Source organism: Chrysochloris asiatica, unplaced genomic scaffold, assembly GCF_000296735.1.
Source record: "Chrysochloris asiatica unplaced genomic scaffold, ChrAsi1.0 scaffold00012, whole genome shotgun sequence".
NCBI classification, from domain to species: domain Eukaryota; kingdom Metazoa; phylum Chordata; class Mammalia; order Afrosoricida; family Chrysochloridae; genus Chrysochloris; species Chrysochloris asiatica.
Window position 1 is genome coordinate 28,755,231 of NW_006408530.1, and position 19,075 is coordinate 28,774,305.

At 37.3% G+C, this 19,075-nt stretch overlaps 1 protein-coding gene across 1 annotated transcript in view; it reads right to left on the reverse strand.

Moving 5' to 3' along the window:
• Nucleotides 1-19,075, reverse strand: part of THSD7B (thrombospondin, type I, domain containing 7B) — a 904,077-nt gene that overhangs the window by 159,402 nt on the left and 725,600 nt on the right. Inside the window, exon 17 of the mRNA XM_006834598.1 lies at nucleotides 12,571-12,721. Coding sequence (XP_006834661.1) covers nucleotides 12,571-12,721 — 151 coding nt within the window. The remainder of the gene's footprint in view (nucleotides 1-12,570; nucleotides 12,722-19,075) is intronic.

Sequence of the window (19,075 nt, forward strand, 5' to 3'; positions counted from 1 at the left end):
GTAATCGTTAGGAATGTCTAGCTTTGTTATTTGTTGTTGTTAGTTGCCATTGAGTCCTTGTCCACATGTGGTAAATTTATGAATGGCAAAATTAAACACTGCCAGTCCTACACCATGTAAATGGTCTATTTTTTTTGTTACTGTAAAACTATTCAAGGGCACTTTGGAAAGTTCATGGAAAAATAAAAATAAAATTTAAAAAAAAACAAAACAAAAACATTTATACTTTGTCAACATTGTTATTGTTGCTAGATGTGCTTGAGTCAGTTGTGACTAATAGTGACTTTATGCACAACAAAACTAAACACTGTCAGGTCCTGCACCATCCTCACAAATGCTAAGCTTGAGCCCATTGCTGCTTGGCACTGAGCCCAGTGTCAATCCATATCATTAGGGGTCTTCCTCTTTTACACTGACCCTCCATTTTAATAAGCATAATATCTTTCCACAGGGATTAATCTTACTGGTAAAACATGTCCAAAGTATGATAGATGAAGTCTCACCACCTTTGTCTCCAAGGAGCATTCTGGGTATACCTATTTCAACACAGACCTGTTTGTTTTTCTGGCCATCCAGGGTACTTTCTATATTCTTCTCCAACACTACAATTCAAATACATCAATTCTTCTACAGTCTTCCATATTCATTGTCCAACTTTCACATGCATATGAGGCAGTTGAAAATTCTATAGCTTGGATCAGGTTCTCCTTAGTCCTCAAGCTGGTATTTTTGTTCTTGAACACTTTAAAGAGGTCTTGTGCAGCAGACTGGCCTAGTGTTAATGTGAGACGTTGTTTGATTTCTTGACTACTGATTCTATGAGTGTTGATTTTGTGGATCCACACAAAATGAAGTCTTTGACAACTTCAATCTTTTCTTCATTTATTATGATGTGTTTATTGTTCCACTTGTGGGGATTTTTGATTCCTTTACATTAAGGTATAATCCACACTGAAGCCTGTGGTCTTTAATCTTCATCAGCAAGCATTTTAAATGCTTTTAGATTTCAGCAAGCAAGGTTATATCTCCTCTGCATATCACAGATTGTTAATGAGTCTTCCTCCAGTCCTGACATCACAATCTTCTTCCTATAATCCAGCTTCTCACATTATTTTTTCAGCATACAGACTGAGTATAGTGAAAGAATACAACCCTGACTTAAAAATTTTTACTTTATAAAGATGGTGCAGAAAGCAAAGAAGAAAGCCCCTGACACTGCCAAAACTGAAGCTAAAGCAAAGGCATTGAAGTCCACGAAGGCACTGTTGAAAGGTGTCCACAGCCATTAGAAAAAAAGACCGGCATGTCACCCACCTTCTGACAGCCCAATACACTGAGGCTCCAAAGGCAGCCCAAATATCCTCAGAAGGGTTCCCCAAGGAGAAAATTTCCATCATTCTAGAGCCTTATTTTTCACCAATGCCTTCAGTGAAGCTTGGGTTTCTTCCTTCAGTAGCATCGGGATCTTGACTAGACACTACCACTTGAAATCATTAAATACCAAATATTACATTTTGATATAGTTACTCTTTGTATATATCTTCTTTTCATGCTTTCTACATCATTCAAGTTTAACCACTGTGCCATCATCAAGTTCCCTCTGACTACTGAGTCAGCCATGAAGAAGATTGAAGACAACAAAATACTTGTGTTCATTGTGGATGTCAAGGCCAATAAGCACCAGATCAAAGAGGCTGTGATGAAGTTCTATGACATAGATATTGCCCAGTCAATACCTTCATGAGGTCTGATGGAGAAAAGAAGGCATAAGTTCAACTGGCTTCAGACTATGATGCTTTGGATGTTGTCAACAAAATTGGAATCATCTACATTGAGTCCAGCTGGCTAATTCTCAATATATATTTTTTTCAATAATAATAAAAAAAGAATATAGCCCTGGCATACATCTTTCCTGATTTGAAATCATTCTGTATTCTCTTCTGTTCAAGCAACTACCTTTTGGTTCATGTTCTCATTCTTCATGAGCATGATCAAGTGTTCTGGATTAACCATTCTTCACGATTTTAGCCAAAGCAACACAACCAAAAGACATTGCCTAGTCAATAAAGCACAAGTAAACATCTTTCTGGTATCCTCTGCTTTCATCCAAGATCCATCTGATGTCAGTAATGACATTCCTATTTCACATACTCTTCTAAATCCAGCTTAAGTTTCAAGCAGTTCTCTGCTGAAATATTGTTGCAGCCATTTTTTAACTGTCTTTATCAAAATTTTATTTGCAAGTGATATTAATGATATTGTTCAATGATTTCAACATTTTGTTGGGCTGCCTCTCTTTGGAATGAGTGCCAATATGGATCTCTTCCAATCGGTTTTTCATGTAGCTGTCTTCCAAGTTTTTTGGCATAGATGAATGAGCACCTCCAGCGCTGCATCAGTTGTTGAAATTTTTCAAATTGTATTCTAGAGTTTTAGTTTTCACCAATGCCTTCAGTGCAGCTTCGGTTTCTTCCTTCAGCAGCATTGGGATCTTGACTATATGTTACCGCTTGAAATAACTGAATACCAAGTATTTCATTTTGATAGTTACTCTTTGTATATATTTTCTTTTGATGCTTTCTGCATCACTCAATATTTTGACAATAGACTCCTTCAATAATGCATATTAAGGCTTGAATATTTTCTTCAGTTCCTTCAGCTTGAGAAATGCAGACCTTTAGGTTTTCTAACTCAAGGTCTCTGTACATGTCATTTTAATACTTTGTCTTCTTAAGCTGCCCTTTGAAATTTTCTGTTCAGCTCTTTTACTTCATTACTTCTCTTTTCACTTTAGAATCTCTACATTGGAAAGCAAGTTTCAGAATCTCTTCTGACATCCATCTTGGTCTTTTCTTTCTTTCCTGTCTTTTTAATGACCTTTTGCTTTCTTCATGTCTGATATTCTTGATGTCATCCCACAGCTCTTCTGGTTTCAGCCAGTAGTACCTAATGCATCAGATTTGTTCTTGAGATGGGCTCTAAACACAAGAGGGATAATTTCAAGATCACCATAAGCTCCATCAAATTCAAGACACAGTTTTATATGCAATGCTACCATCAAATTTGTCCATCGCCAAAGAACTGATGGTCTTGAGAAATTAATCATGTTAAGTGTAGTCTTTTTCACATAAATAACTGAAGAAAAAAAATGGTGCCAATCAAAAAACAATTTAAGGTTAAAAAACAAAGAAGTCAGAAGGTGCCAAATCATGAGTATAAGGTTGATGCCTAATGATTTCTGATGAAAACTCTAACAAAATTGCCCAAGTTTGATGAGCGGAATGAGCAAGAGTATTGTTGTGGTAGCGGAGGACTGTCTAGGACAGCTTTGCCAGTCATTTTCCATTAAAATTTTGCCCAACTTCTTCAAAACACTCTCACAGTAAGCAGATGGTCTTTGGCTTTCCAGAAAGTCAACAAGCAAAATGCCTTGTGCATCCCCCAAAACTGTTACCATGATCTTGGCTCTTGACTGGTCTGCCTCTATTTTGACTGCAACTCTTCACCACTTGTTAGCCATTGTTTTGATTGTGTTTTGTCTTTAGGGTCCTACTGGTAAAAATATGTTTTGTCCCCTGGTAGAGTTCTTCCAAGAAAAACTTGGGGATCTTTATTTATCTTGCTTAAAATTTCCAATGAAAGCTCTGCTTTTGTCTTCAGTAACACTTGGGCACCCATGAAGCAGAAAGTTTGCTCACCTTGAATTTTTCAGTCATAATTGTATACACTAAACCAGTTGAGATTCTTGTTATTGGCTCTTGCTTCTACTGCTAATTTCTGGTCCTCTTCAATTAGATCATAAGGTTACAGACAGATTATTTTTTCCTGTGAATTGATGAGGGGTGGTCTGTCACTGTGGCCATCTCAACTTATCTTAAAAATAATTTATCTATTGATAAATTGCTGATTTGTTTGGGACACTGTCCTCCTAAACATTTTTTAAAGAATCAATTCTTTACCATTCTTCTACCCAAGCTTTGCCATAAAATTCATGCTTTAATTTTAGCAGAATTCATGTAGATTTGGTAGGAGCTCTTTTCACACTGATGTCTTAAGCTTCTGAGTGCCTCACACTAGATCTTATTCAGACATGTTATAGCGAGTTAGTATGAGCTTATTTTAGTGCAGAACTATTTTTAAATCTATGCACAGTTTTTAATAATATATATTTTCTTGATCTTTTTGAGGACCATTCATAGATACACATTTGTGATTTTAACATTTTTCACATGCAAACTTAACTGAGACCAATTAAACCATCATTTCTTTATTTTTCATTGTGATTTGATGGATATTTTTCAGAGCAAATTGGATTTCCATTCAATGATTCATACATATTTTCCTTGCTGATAATGATCACAATGTGCACAGTATAATAGCACTCCTCCCATTTCCTAGTGTGCTTACCATTTCCTATCATCCTTTCTTCCTTTTCCTTCTTACCTTCTGAGATTTATCCCTGGGCAAATGCACTTTTTTTTTTTTTTTTAAATAGAGCTTTTGTTGTGAATTGAGTGATAGTTTACATGGCAGAATATTGGTTTGGCAGTCAACCAATCATATTTTATTTCACTGCAATGATTACAATCCCCTCCATGCACCATCAGTTAACAGTATTTGCCTCTTTTCTTGCTTTGTTTTTGTTTTGTCTGGTGTGCACAAAAACACACAGGAACATATAATTTAAACAGCCCAGGGGCACATTTTGCAAGCCAGTCTCTTGCCTGGCAGCACACAGCCTTTCTCTTTCCATGAGTCTAGAGTCCTCAGCTGCTCTATCTCTCCATGCCATCACCTCTGCCTCTGTCTCTGGTGTCACTGCTTCTCTAGTTGTTGTTGTTGTTGTTATGTGCTTTGGAGTTGGTTCCAACTCATAGCGACCCTGTACAGAGTTTCCGAGGTTGTAACTCTTTATGGGAGCAGAAAGCCTCATCTTTCTCCTGCAGAGCAGCTGGTAGTTTTGAACTGCTGTCCCTGAGGTTCACAGCCCAATTCGTAACCACTATGCTACCAGAGCTCGTTTAGATAGGATCCCCCATTACACTCATACTCTTCCCATTTGATATTTCTAGGATCCTCTGTCCCTGGAATGTAAGATTAACTACTTCCTTCATTTTGTTGCACAACTTCTACCTTTATAGTTGTGACAATCGCAGTTAGTCATGGTAGTGCAATTACTCACTACTTAATCAAAAGAATCCTATTGCCATGTCCTTTCACCATACCCATCTAGACAAGGTGAAAACTCTTCAGTGGGGATTCTACCTTCCTACCATCACTCTGAAACTAAACTCCCTCTTGAAAACTTGTAGGCCAGCCACTCTGTGCCTTTATAGTCCCTATTTTAGATACCCAGTATCTCATCTGCCCATCCCTATCTACCCTGTGCACTGAGGGTATAGGTTTGATCCTTGATGTGAAGACTCTTTCCCTCTCAGTTGGTATTTTAAGCTCATACTTCAGAAATTCACCCTTTTGATCTATATGGTTGATTGTTCTAATAAGTACATATCTCTTTGGTGTTAGTGTGAATTTCTTATTTGCTCAGGATAGGGAGAAAGCAACTACTGCACCTTAGATGGCCATTCACAAGTTCTAAGACCCTAGTCACTACTGACCAAAGTGGGATGTACAACATTGTCTTCATGAACTGCGTCATACAAATTGACCAAGTACATCTAAAATATTGTACAATCCTCACAATATAATCTTTGATTTGTTTGTGTATATCTCACAAGTGCTATATATCTATCTATTGTTTGGCTAAAAATTAAGCCATGGTAGTGAGTTCAGTTGCAGACTTGAAGTGTAACTAAGGGCCATAGTTTTGGGGTTCCACCAGTCTCTATTTAACCAGTAAGCCTGGTCTTTTATGATTTTGAGTATTGTTACACATTTTTTACCACTCTATTCAGGACGTTGTAATGTGATCCCTTTCAAAGCAGTTGGTAGGGGAAGCTGGCACCATCTTGCTCTTCTCATATTGGAGTAATGAAGACTGATGTTCACATCAGTCATTAGACTAATTGTTTCAAGCATCTTCAATTTTCATCACTCTCCTTTTGCCTGAACAGGGAAAGACTAACAGATACACCTTAGATGGCTCATAAGCTTAGATGGAGAGTCACTACTCACCAAATTAGGATTTAAACATTGTCTTTGTGGCCTATGTTTTGCCAATTGACCATGGGGTCCCCCAATACTGTGGCCTGAGCCTTCAGGATTAGCAAATCATAACCTTAGGTATTTGGTAATGGCTAAGTAGTTTCCATAATTTTGTGCACTATATGTTTCACCACATTCATGGGTATAGTTTCAGCAAAGGTAAATACCATGTGTAAATATCCCCTGTGAAACCTTTTTTATATTTGTGGGTATACTACCACTCTCTCTTTCATACCCATTCAACAAGTGTGTCTATCCATATCAGTGTCAGTAAATAACTTAGTGCAGGATTGTGTCTGTAACAGTATTTACCTTTGTTGCCTTTAACTCTTGCACTCCGCTCTGTGTCTTTCCCTGCCTATATCATTCTTCTGCCACCTTCATCTTGTTGAATATTATCTTCCCCATCACCCATGTTTACATGTGTCTAGCCTCTAGCCCCACCACTCATCTGTCTGTTTGTCAAACTGTGGTTTGTTTGCATGATACTGTGATGCTGGAAGCTATGTCACTGGTATTTTAAATATCAGCTGGATCACTCATGGTGGAGAGGTTTCAGTGGAGCTCCCATACTAAGACAGGCTAGGAAGAAGGTGACGCAGACTACTTCTGAATGGTGAGCCACTGAAAACCTTATAAGTAAAAGTGGGATATTGCCAGATACAGTGCTACAAGATGAAAACCTCAAAGAGCAGCAAACCATTTTCAGATATAGTGATAGAAGATGAGCTACTCAGGTTGGAAGGCACTCAGAATATGACTGGATAAAACTGCCTCCTCAAAGTGATTAGACCATAATGAAATGAATGCAATAAAACTTTCAGGACCTTCACTTGCTGAATAAGATTGAACAAGCACGGTGAAGGGATACAACCATGGTGTATACCTTTCCTGATTTTAAACCAATCAGTATTCCCTTATTCTTTTGAAACAACTGCCACTTGGCCTTTGTACACGTTTCTCATGAGCACAATTGAGTGTTCTGGAACACCCATTCTTCATAATGTTATCCATAATTTGTTATGGTCCACACACTCAATGCTTTTGCATAGTCAGGAAAACACAAGTAAATATCTTCCTGGAATTCTCTGCTCTCAGTCAAGATCCACCTGACACCAACAGTGATATCCCTTGTTCCATGTTGTCTTGTGAATTCAGCTTGAATTTCTGTCCAAAAATGCTGCAATCAATTTTAAATTATCATCAGAAAAACTGTACTTGCAAGTGTATTAATGATAATGTTAAATAATATCTGCATTCCAATTCCATGAGATGGGCACAAATATAGATCTCTTCCAAATAGATGGCAATTCTCTTCCAAATTTCTTGATGTAGGCAAGTGAGCACCTCCAGTGCTGCATCAGTTTGTTGAAAGATTTCAGTTTGTATTCCATCAATTCCTGGTGCCTTGCTTTTTTGCCAATGCTTTCAGTGAAGCTTGGAGTTCTTTCAATGACATCAATTTTTGACCATATGGTACCTCTTGAAATGACTAATCTTTGACCAATTATTTTTGGTACGGTGACACTGTGTATCCCTTCCACCTTCTTTTGACATTTCCAGTGTTACTCAATAATTTGTACATAGAATACTATAATGTTGCTTGAATTTTTCTTCAGTTTGTTCAGTTAGAGAAATGCTGAGTATATTCTTCCAATTTCTAACTCCAGGTCTTTCCACATTTTATTATAATATTTGATTTGGCTTCTCTTGTTACCTTTCAAAATGTTTGTTCAGCTATTTTACTTCATTTCTTCCTGTTGCTTTAACTTCTCAGTGCTCAAGAACAAGTTTCAGAGTCATTTCTAACATTCACTTTGGTCTTTTCTTTTTCTCCTCTTTTTCTAATGACCTATTACTTTCTCCATAAATGATGTCCTTGATGTCATCCCACAATTCTTCTGGTCTTTGGCCATTAGGGTCTGATGCATCAGCTATGTTTTTGAGATGGTCTCTAAAATCAGGTAGAATATAATCAATTTTATATCTGTATATTGCATTTGGTTGGGTCCATGTGCTTTAATGTTGCTGAAAAATACTATTTGCAATGAATAAATCATTGGTCTTGCAAAAGTCGTATTATGTGATCTCCACCATCATTTCCATCACCAAGGCCTTATTTTCCAACTATGGATCCTTCCTCTTTGTTTCCAACTTATGCATTCCAGTTACCAGTAATCATCAGTGCATCTTGATTACAAGTTTGATCAGTTCCAAACTGAAGAATTCAATTTCATCATCACTTGCTCTAGAGGTTGTTGCATAAATTTGAATCATTGTGGTATTATTAACTGGTCTTCTTGTAGGTATATGGATGTTAACTGATCCTCTTATAGGCATATGGATGCATATCACAGACATTATACTTCAAGATAGATGTTAAAATGTTCTTCTTGATGATCAATATGACACATTTCCCTTCAATTTGTCATTCCACGCTTGTAAACCATATGATTGTTAGATTCAAAAGGGCCAATACCAGTCTATTTCATCTCACTAATGCCTAGGATATCAATCTTTACACATTCCATTTAATTTTTGATGACTTCCAATTTTCCTTGATGCATACTTGTACACTCTATGTTCTGATTATTAATGAATATTTGCAACTGGTTCTTCTCATTTTGAGTTGTGCCGCATCAGCAAATGAAGGTCCCATTAGCTTAACACCATCCACATCATTAAGGTCAACTCTACTTTGAGGAGGTAGGTCTTCCCCACTTGTACTCTGAGTGGCTTCCAACCCGAGAGTCTTATCTTCTGGCACTATATCTCACAAAGTTCTACTGCTGTTCATAAACATTTAGTGGCTGACCATTCAGAATTATCTGCCTTTCCTTCTTCCTAGTCTGTCTTAGTCTGGAAGCTCAAATAAAACCTGGATGACTCTGCTGCTATTTAAAATCCTGATAGCATAGCTTCTAACATCACAGCAAAACACAAGGCCATGACAAACTGACAAACGAGTAGTGGCAGAAACCCTATACAGCATAACTATGAGACAGAACTAACTAAAAGTCACTTTACAACAATAACAATAAAAGGGGGCAAAGTTATAAAGACTTATTAGCCTTAACCAAACACCTTAAGGGAATGAGTTACTAGGTCTGAGGACTCTGAAACATAGTGTTATGGGAAATTGAATCAACCAGCACAGAATAGTCCACACACAAAAAATATACTCTATATTCTAGAGTAATAACTGGGATCTTAAAAACTAGTGAGCGGCTACCAAGGGTCTCTTCTATCAATCTTTCTCTGTGTAAAGCAAAAAGGGTGAAGAACATGAAAGATGCAATGATACAATTAGTCCAAATAACTAACATACCATGCAAACCTTAGCCCCCAGGACCTTGAAACTAGAAAAACTAGGGGTACCTAGCTAATGCTAACAGCTTCTTCAAACTAGATCACATTAGAAGGTTATGGATAAAGTTGGAGAAAAATGTGAAGCAAAATTATTAATCATACAAAACACCAGGATTATTGGTTGAATAGAGACTAGTAGAACTCCCGAGACTATGTAATTCTTAGTTATTCTTCATGTATGAAAATGAAATCACCTCCATGGCTCAATTTTCAGGTCTATAATGTGAACAATAACACTAGACCAATCAACTCTTTAGAACGATTAACTGTTTGATATCAAAAGGGCAGCATTTGCCCAAAGACAAAGTTCAGAAGGCAGGAAGGGTTAGGGAAGAAAGATGAATGGAAATGAGAAGCACAAGGTAGAAATGGGATAAGTGATACTACATTTTGGGGATTGCAATCAATGCATGAACCAAAATGTGTATGAATTGTTGAATGGAAAATTGCTATGCTCTGTAAACCTTCACCCAATTCACAATAAATAATTGTTTTTGTTTTTAAGTGTGAATATACTGTCATGAAGTAATAAACTATATAGCTAAAACAACTTGTGAAGTTTAAAAAATAAATATCCCATTTTAAAGAAAGAGGAGCTCCAATTCTAAGAAATAAGATAAATATTTAAGAGCAAAGGCTTTGTTTTCATCTGACAGAATATGGTATTTTACTCAGCTCCACTGTTCAAATTCACCAGCAGTTCCTCAGAAACCCTATACAGAGTCATTATGAGTCAGAACCAACTCGACGGCACTTAACAACAACAATCACTACTTATTAAGTGTGGAACTTTATGCAAACTATTTACTCATTATAAACATAAGTTTCCTTATATGTTCAATGGGACTAATAATCATACTTATGAAGTAGATTTAGTGCAACTGCTAAATAGACTCGAAGGCACCTAACAACAACAACAACAACTAAATAGAATAATTCTTGCATATGCCTGGCACAAAATAAGTATTCAATATGTATTATTTTTTTCTTATATTGAGGCTCATGCAAAATAAATAACACAGTAGAAAAAGCATTCCACTCCAACAAAGTATCCTTTTGGGTACCTCTTCATCTTAATTATCATCGGTGTGGTACTACTGTATGATCAGCAATGAACTGAGAATTACAAGGTTGTTAGTTCAAACCCACCAGCTGTTCCTTAGAAACCCTAAACAGGGTCGCTATGAGTGAGAACTGAATTGACAACATTATGTTAACCACCAAAGAAAAACTCAACACATAATAAACAAACAACAACAACAAAACAATAGCAGAGGAAATGCGCTCTAAGGGATTATGAAAATATCAAATATAGATTACAATAACTAATAAGGAATCAATTATCAAACACTAAAAATATTAATTCATTTCAAACATACTTTTCATTTCCATATAAAGATTTAAGAAAGACAGCATAATATGAGGTCCCTGGGTAGCACAAATAGTTTACACTCCACCACTCTACCATAAAGGTTGTTTTGAACCACAAAGTCAATGGTTTAAACTTACCAGCCACTCCTTGGAAACCCTATACAAGGTTGCTAGGAGTTGGAACCAACTCCAAGGCACTTAATAACAACATAGGACAGAATGCATTACTGGTGTGGTGCTGTAGGATCAGCACTGGACTGCAAACTGGAAGGTATACATTTCAAACCCACTAGCTATCTTCTGGAAACCATACAGTGGGTCGCTTTGAGTAAAAACTGATTTGGATAACAAACACTTAAGAACAACAGAAGGAGCTCTGGTAGTGTAGTGGTTATGAGTTGGACTTCTAACCTCAAGGTCAGTAGTTCAAAACTACCAAGTGTTCCATGGGAGAAAGATGAGGCTTTTTACTGCCATAAAGATTTATGTGGTGGTGGTGGTTATGTGCTGTGGAGTCAGTTCCGACTCATAGTGACCCTGTAAAGCATTTCCAAGGCTATAAATCTTTATGGGAGCAGAAAGCCTCATCTTTTGTCTGCAGAACAGCTAGTAGTTTCAAACTGCTAACCTTAAGGTTCGCAGCCCGATTCATAACCACTACGCTACCAGAGCCTCAGAAAATCTATTAGGGTTCACTATGAGTCAGAACTGACACCATTACTACTACCACTAACAACAACAGCAACCAACATAAAAGGTGGAGTTGGGAACCCATTCAGCAGTGCCACACTGTAGGCATCAGAAAGGCCTGCTGGTCTGTGCCCATAAAGAGAACCGCCAAGTAAGCCATATGGAGCACAGAGGAATTCCTTCAGTCAGAATCCATGGCAGCAGGTTAGTTTGTTTTCCTCAGAGCTGATGAGCATAAAGTTGGATTCAAAGTATTCTATCTAATTTTTACCTTCTTAATACTTGGACATAAAATATGCTACTTTTTCCTATTTTCATTTTTTAAGTATTTGGCAGAAAGAGAAATGAAAAAAATACAGGATTTATCTTTAGTAAAGTATATGAAATTGAGCTATGCTACTTGAAGAACATTCGTTGTTCCAAACTCTCATTGTTTTTTTTTTAAAGGAAAAGAAAAGCAAACAAATGTGACTTAGAAGGTGGTTTTTGTCGGTTTTGGAAGAGGTAGAAACATGATGATAGAATACTTCATCTTCAGAAAAACAACAAAGGGCAAGACAGAGCAACACTAACAAAAGCTAAGTTACGTATTGGAGTTGAACTACTAAAGTATAATTGGTTCTATAATTGGTTATAGGGCATAAATGAGTAAAAATGGGATAGGACCATGAGATTACAATAAAAAACAACTTGGTACTAAAGAAGACCCTTTTAACAATGGGCATGCACTCAAATCCTGCAGTGTGATTATTACAGGCTCATTTTTTCCTGTTCCTATGACAATGATAATAAGAAATTCTGGCACTTTAAATTGTTCAGCATCTCTTGTTAAAATCTTATTTTTGTTTCCTCAGGAAAAGTTATTTTCCTGTGCTAACAACAACAACAAAAAGCTTTGGAGAGTACTGTGAGCATCTAGAGAACAGCAAAGGCAGTACTAGTATATCGGGGCATTGACAAGGGAAGAAAACTTACCTGTGGGCATTCACTCCATGGGCCCCAGTTAGACATGACACATTCATTGGGGCAGAGAAGAAAACAGGTTTGAGTTTCTGGGGGACTTTGTTCCTGGTTGCACAGCATACTATCTACAGTTCCACCTTCAGGTTCAGCAGTCTTCACACATCTGTAATACAGGATTATAACAAAAGTTATTTACCTAAAACCATGGGAAGTAAGTTGAAAATAGTTATATTATATTGCAATTACTTATCCCTCAATGATAATTGGAGTGTTGATGTGGCACTGTGTAGGATAAGCATTGACCTTCTAACTACAAGGTTAGCCATTTAAACCCACTAGCCGCTCCCTGAAAACCCTATATAGGGTCGCTATGAGTTCAAAACTACTCAATGGCGCTTAACAACAAGGATGGAAATTAAAATAAAATACAGAAAGTAGAACAACCAGAAAATAAAAATCGAATCTTCAGCTGGCCAGCCTCTCTTGAGCAGTAACTCAGTACAGAAATGCTTATGCAGCACAGCAAGAGAGTCCATCTGAGACAATTGTTCATGAAGAACTTTAAATCTAAAGATACCCACAGTATTACTGAGGCCCAGCACTGAATAAAAATGATTTTCAATGCATCAAATCTAGAAGCCTCTGCTTCTCTGAATCAATCTATTATATGACAGTAGCCTGTGTCTCCACAATCCCCGAACCACTCTTGGAAAATTTTCCAGATTTCCATCTCATTCCACCAAAACATTTCTAATCTTTGCCCAACTAATTTAAGGTCATGGTAAAATAATGTGAAAGATAATTTAATATGCTAGTGTTTCAGGTACTTTTTGCTTTTCAGTAAGGAGTTTGTTGCTATAAACCAAAGGACAATAAGCAAGTATTTTAAAGCAGCAACTGTACATTTAATACAGATGGACACATTGCCATTATTGGAACTATTCTGTTGGGTTTTGAGATAAGTATTGGAGATGGTGAGATAAGGATTGATGAAGATTTAATGAAGATTCAAATTAAAAACAAAGTATGATATTACTATCTATCTGCTAGATGACTTTAAAAACCTGAAAAAAAGGGTTGAAAAAGATGTGGAGGAACTCCCACTTTTATTTTGCTCATTGAATCATGCATTGCTTTAGAAAACTTTGGACAGCATCTAATTAAGCTAAACATATACATGTGATGTAACCCAACAATTCCACTTTTATTTGCATAAACAAAATATGCAGAAATATGTACCCCAAAATCTAAACAAAAATGTTCACAGTAGTTACTATTCATAAGCAGTTGGTGACTTTGAACTACCACGTGGTTCGTAGTTTAGTGCTTTGGACTAGGAAATATACAATACAGGAGATGGGCATAATATTAAAAACCAGGGTTTATGTAGAAGTTTACATATGAAAAATTGAAGTGTGAACCCCCCAAAACTAAGCTACATTAAGTTTTTTATTGATGCTGCATGCAACAAATTAACACAAACATAGTGATTTAAACAATGCAAATGTACTATCTTTTAGTTACATATGATAGAAATTCAATCTTCACTGAACTAAAATCAAGTTTTGGTAGGGCTGCATTGCTTTTGAAAATCTAGGGGAAAAAATGTGTTTCTAGACTTTTCCAGCTTGAAGAAGTTGCCCATATTCCTCTCTCAGACTCACTTCAAACCCAGCAATGTCTAATCTCTCTGTGCCTTCCTTTCATAGTCTCTTCTTCCTCTGACTGACTCTTCTCCATCTCCATTTCTGCTTTTAAGAACCCTCGTTATTACCTTAACCCGCCTGAACACTGTAGCTTTTAAGTGCCATGGGATCAGTTCTGATTCACAGAGAACCTGTCTAGGGTTTCTGCGATGCTACAGGTAGGTTTGAACTGCTGACCTTGTCGCTAGCAGTCCTGTGTTAATCTTACAGCACCATATCAGGACTCCGACACAATTTCCTCTTCTCAAGATCCTTAATTGAATCACTCCTACAAAGAAAGTCCTTTTTGCCGTGTAAGATAGTAGTGGACAGATTTATGGCTCATTATTTTGCCTACCACAGCAACCTGCTTCAACAGGCTCTCAGCATAATTTCTAGTGACTAGGATAACCTACTTCAGGCAGGATTTAAGAAGAGATCACTCTGGGGACTATGACAAACCCATGAATACAGACTTTAAAAGACTGAAATTGAGAGGGGTTCCCAAGTGAGAATGCTCCTGTAACTATCCCCATACACAACCAGCATCATTCTTTTCCTTGCCATATCTCACTGTCATCTCATCTCATTCTACTCAAATTCATCACAAAAATGCTTCAAGACACTGTCAAGATTAATTGTCTCTACTTTCTCCCCACTATTTCTTAAACGGACTTTAATCATGCTTTATTACCATAACAGAGAAACCTCTTCTCAGGGTCAGAAAAAACCCATATTGCTAAATCCAAGGTTCAATTCTCAGACCCCAATTTAATAAACTGCTCAGAAGCACTTGAAACAGTTGATTACTCCTACCTTGAAAATCTTGCAGTTTTGATTTCCCACTTTCCTTGGAGGGTTTCCTCCTCCCTCACTGGCTCTTCATTCCCAGTCTCACGGATAAGGTTATTCTCATTGGTGTAATCTATAGATGTTGGAGTACCTCAGGGATCAATTTTTCTCTTATGGATCTATACCAAATTTATATGCAAATAATACCCCAATTTATATCCCAGCCATACCCTTTTCTTTGAACTTCAGAATGTAATATCTTAGTTGAAAGGCTTAATGTGTTCAAAACCAATGTTTAAAAATTTTCTTTCTCAAATCTGCTTCTGATGTTGCTTCTCAACAAAGCATTGTTATTCTTATTGTTGCCCTGATCAAAACACCTTGGGGTCACCCCTGACACTTCTCTCTCTTCCACAGTTGCTTTATCAGAAAACCACATGTTCTCAGCCTGTAACATGTCTAATATGGTGCTTTTCAACTGTAAATGAAGGCATGTCATCACCCTGTCACAAACTGTCCCTATTTTCATGTTGTAGTTAGAATATAACCACAGTTTTCACCTTAGAACTCTCCACTATTTAGGTACTGGCACATACCATATGGATCATCTTGCTATTATTTCAATAAGCCAAGAAGTTTTCTGTTCTGCATACTCTCTCTTCTTGAAATTCTCTTTCTACAGATCATCACATTCACGCAAGTCTCTCACTTCTTATAAGACTATGATCCAGTCTCAACGACAGCTTTCTACATTATTCCAATTCACATTTATTTTCCTTCTTAGTATTTCAAAGCAGAGATAGTCCATCATATATTATTTTTTTCTCTGAAGCTATATTGTAAGTTCTTCAAAGATGAAACTTTTTTTTTTTTTTACACTCATATCTCAATGTTTCAAACCTAAACCAAGTCCACTGTCATGTAGTCAGTTCCAATTTATAGTGACCCTATATAGGGTTTCTGAGACTTTAAACCTTTACAGGAGCAGATAGCTTCATCTTTCTCCCATAGAGTAACTGATGGTTTTGAACCACTGACCTTTCAGTTATCAGCTCAATGCCAAACCAACAGCACCACCAAGGCTTCTGGGCTGGAACTATGTGTGGTATGTAGAAAGTAAGTATTTTTTAAGTCAATGAATCACAGTAGTCATAACTTAAGTACTATTGAGATGGTTCCAACTCATAGTAACTCTGAATAGGGTTTGCAAGGAGCAACTGGTTGACTTGAATCACCAGTCTTGTGGTTAGCAGTCTAGTGTTTATTTAAGGGCTCCACGCCAGGACTACACTGTAGAGGAACCATAAAAATGCCTCCCAGTTTGGAAGATGTAAGAAAAAGAATAAATAAGTGATTTCATTCATTACAACGTGTACATCTGGTAGCATAGTGTTTTACAAATGGGGCTGCTAAACCCAAGGTCAGCAGTTCTAGTCCACCAGTGGCTCTGTGGGAAAAAGATGAGGTTTTCTGCCCCCTGTAGAGTTTTATTGCCTCAGAAACCCTATGGCTGGCTGGCTGGCTGTGTGACGTGGAGTCAGTTCCAACTCATAGCGACCCTCTACAGGGTTTTCGAGGCTGTAAATCTTTACGGGAGCAGAATGCCTCATCTTTCTCCTGCGGAACAGCTGGTAATTTAGAACTGCTGACCTTGTGGTAACCCTATAGAGGATCATTATGAGTCAGAACCAACTAGACAGCAAACAGGCAGCCAGCATTAAAATGTAAGTTCTTGTTAAAGTCAAAAATAGTTTGGATTGAGGGAAGCCTGTAAGATCTGTTCCATATCCTTAAAGGAGATCATCAATTTGACTAGCATTTGGTAGTTGCATTATTTATATCACACCAGTCTGTGTAGGTTTGAGCAAAGAGGTTTAGCCAAAAGGCCCTTTGTTCAAGTGTGTTTTTCTCAATCAACCTGCTACAAGTCTGTTAGTAGCAATCTGTTCTCTCAATTCTTTTATTTTCCTCCTTAGCATCTTCTTTCACACTGTAAGAGGCCTAGCTGGGATGAGAGTGTGAGATGTCACAACTCACTTACATATGTCCAGGACATTTCTCAAAGCCATGAAGGTACAGGCCATAGAAGACATAAGTTTTGAGAAGAAAGCCTACCACAGACTAAGCACACTAGACCCTAAGGATAAGGGCAGGGAATGAAGGGAAAGAAAGATAGTTTGTTTATTGGTCATTTGTTTTGGTTAGTGATAAGGAACACTTTTATAATTTTTCTAGTTGCTTTTTCATTCAACAAGACATTGAGACTAAGAGGCCTAAGTGGTAAGTAGATACTGAATAAAGTTAGTTCATTGATGTATAAAGATCAACAGAGACAGCGAGTCTCTGCCTTGGCTATTGACTTCAATGTAATGGTTAACTCAATGGGGAGCTATCTGACTCAGATACTGTCTATCCATTTGAAAGGGGACTTCCTGAGTCAGGCAAAATGACACACTATGCTCATGTAGTTGTCTATACTACCTTTGCATTTTTATTTTATGTAGATCCTGGTGTGGCACTGTAGGATAAGCACTAAACTAGTAACTGCAAGGTAGGCAGTCCAAACCGACCAGACACTTTCAGAAAACCTATTGTTGTTGTTGCTTAGTGACGTAGAGGATTGCTGAGTCAGAACTCACTGGATAGCACATAAAGATATCAACACCTACCGTGAATATTGTAATTCTATGCTTGTTCCACCTACAACATCTATTCCATAATCCTAAATTGGTGGGTGTTGTTGTTAAGTGCAGTTGAGTCGGTTACAACTCATAGTGACCATGTGTAGGGTTTCCATGGAGTGGTTGATGGGTTTGAACCACAACCTTTCTACTAGCAGTCAGTGCTTATCTTACAGCACCACACTGGGACTCTTAGGAATGCTTCTTCTTTTTTTCCTAAATCATTTCTAAATGGACAGTTTTGACAAACTTAGGTTAGGTGTTTCCTTTGGTTACTATGGTTATATTTAAATAAAAAACAAAAAACAAAAAACTTTAAACAGACTCTCTCAGGAAATAACCCAATATTTTGCTAACTTTCTTCAGAGAGGCATTGTTTGGCTATTTAAATATATACCTAATCTTCATAAGTATAAAAGTTTTGGTGTGGCTCTTTAGGATAAGCAATGGATTGCTAACTGCAAGGTTGGCAGTTCAAATCCACCAGCCATTCCTTAGAAACTCCACAGGGTCACTATGAGCCAGAACCAACTCAACAGCACTTAACAACAACAACTTCGTATGTTTTAACAGACTTTGTTTCCAAGGTTAAATGTTGTAAAGTGTGGTCTTGGTTTTGGCTCTTAGTAAACCTGTATAGGGTTTCTGAGGAGCAACTGGTGGGTTTGAACTGCCTATCTCGAGATTCGCAGTCCAGTGTCTGTACTACAGCGCCACACCAGGTTAAATGTATGGGTTTAAAAATAACCATTTTCAATGTATTGACATCCAAAATTAAGATAACTCCCATCAACTATACTAACAATTGTTCCAAAAAAGAGAAATGGTAGCACAGTTAGAATCTCTAAATTTGCTAACAGTGATGATGGGGAATCAGAGGAGAACCCTACCTTGCTCCCACTGGAGAAGTCATCTGTTATGGATTGAGGAGACTTATGACTGCCTTTCAGAAAAATTCTCACTGTAAACACTGGTAGGTCAAGGCACATATGTTATTGTTGTTAAGTGCCATCAGTTTGATTCTGACTCATAGTGACCCTGTACAGGGTTTCCAAGGAGCAGCTGGTGACCTTGAACCACCGACCTTGTAGATCAATGAATTTACAGCCTGATGCATTAGCTCACAGTGCCACACCAGGCCTCCACGCCACATATGTTTCCATGTATAATCCAAAAATGAGTTGAAACCAGAGTTTGTGGGATGAAAACAGTGCGATTAAATAAGCAACACTGTAATTTCTATTTTTTTTTTTTTTTAAGGTTTTTATTGTGGATTGAGTGAAAGTTTACAGGATCATCAGTTTTATATTCAACAAATCATACACCTTGTTTCATTACAATGATTATAATCCCCTCCAT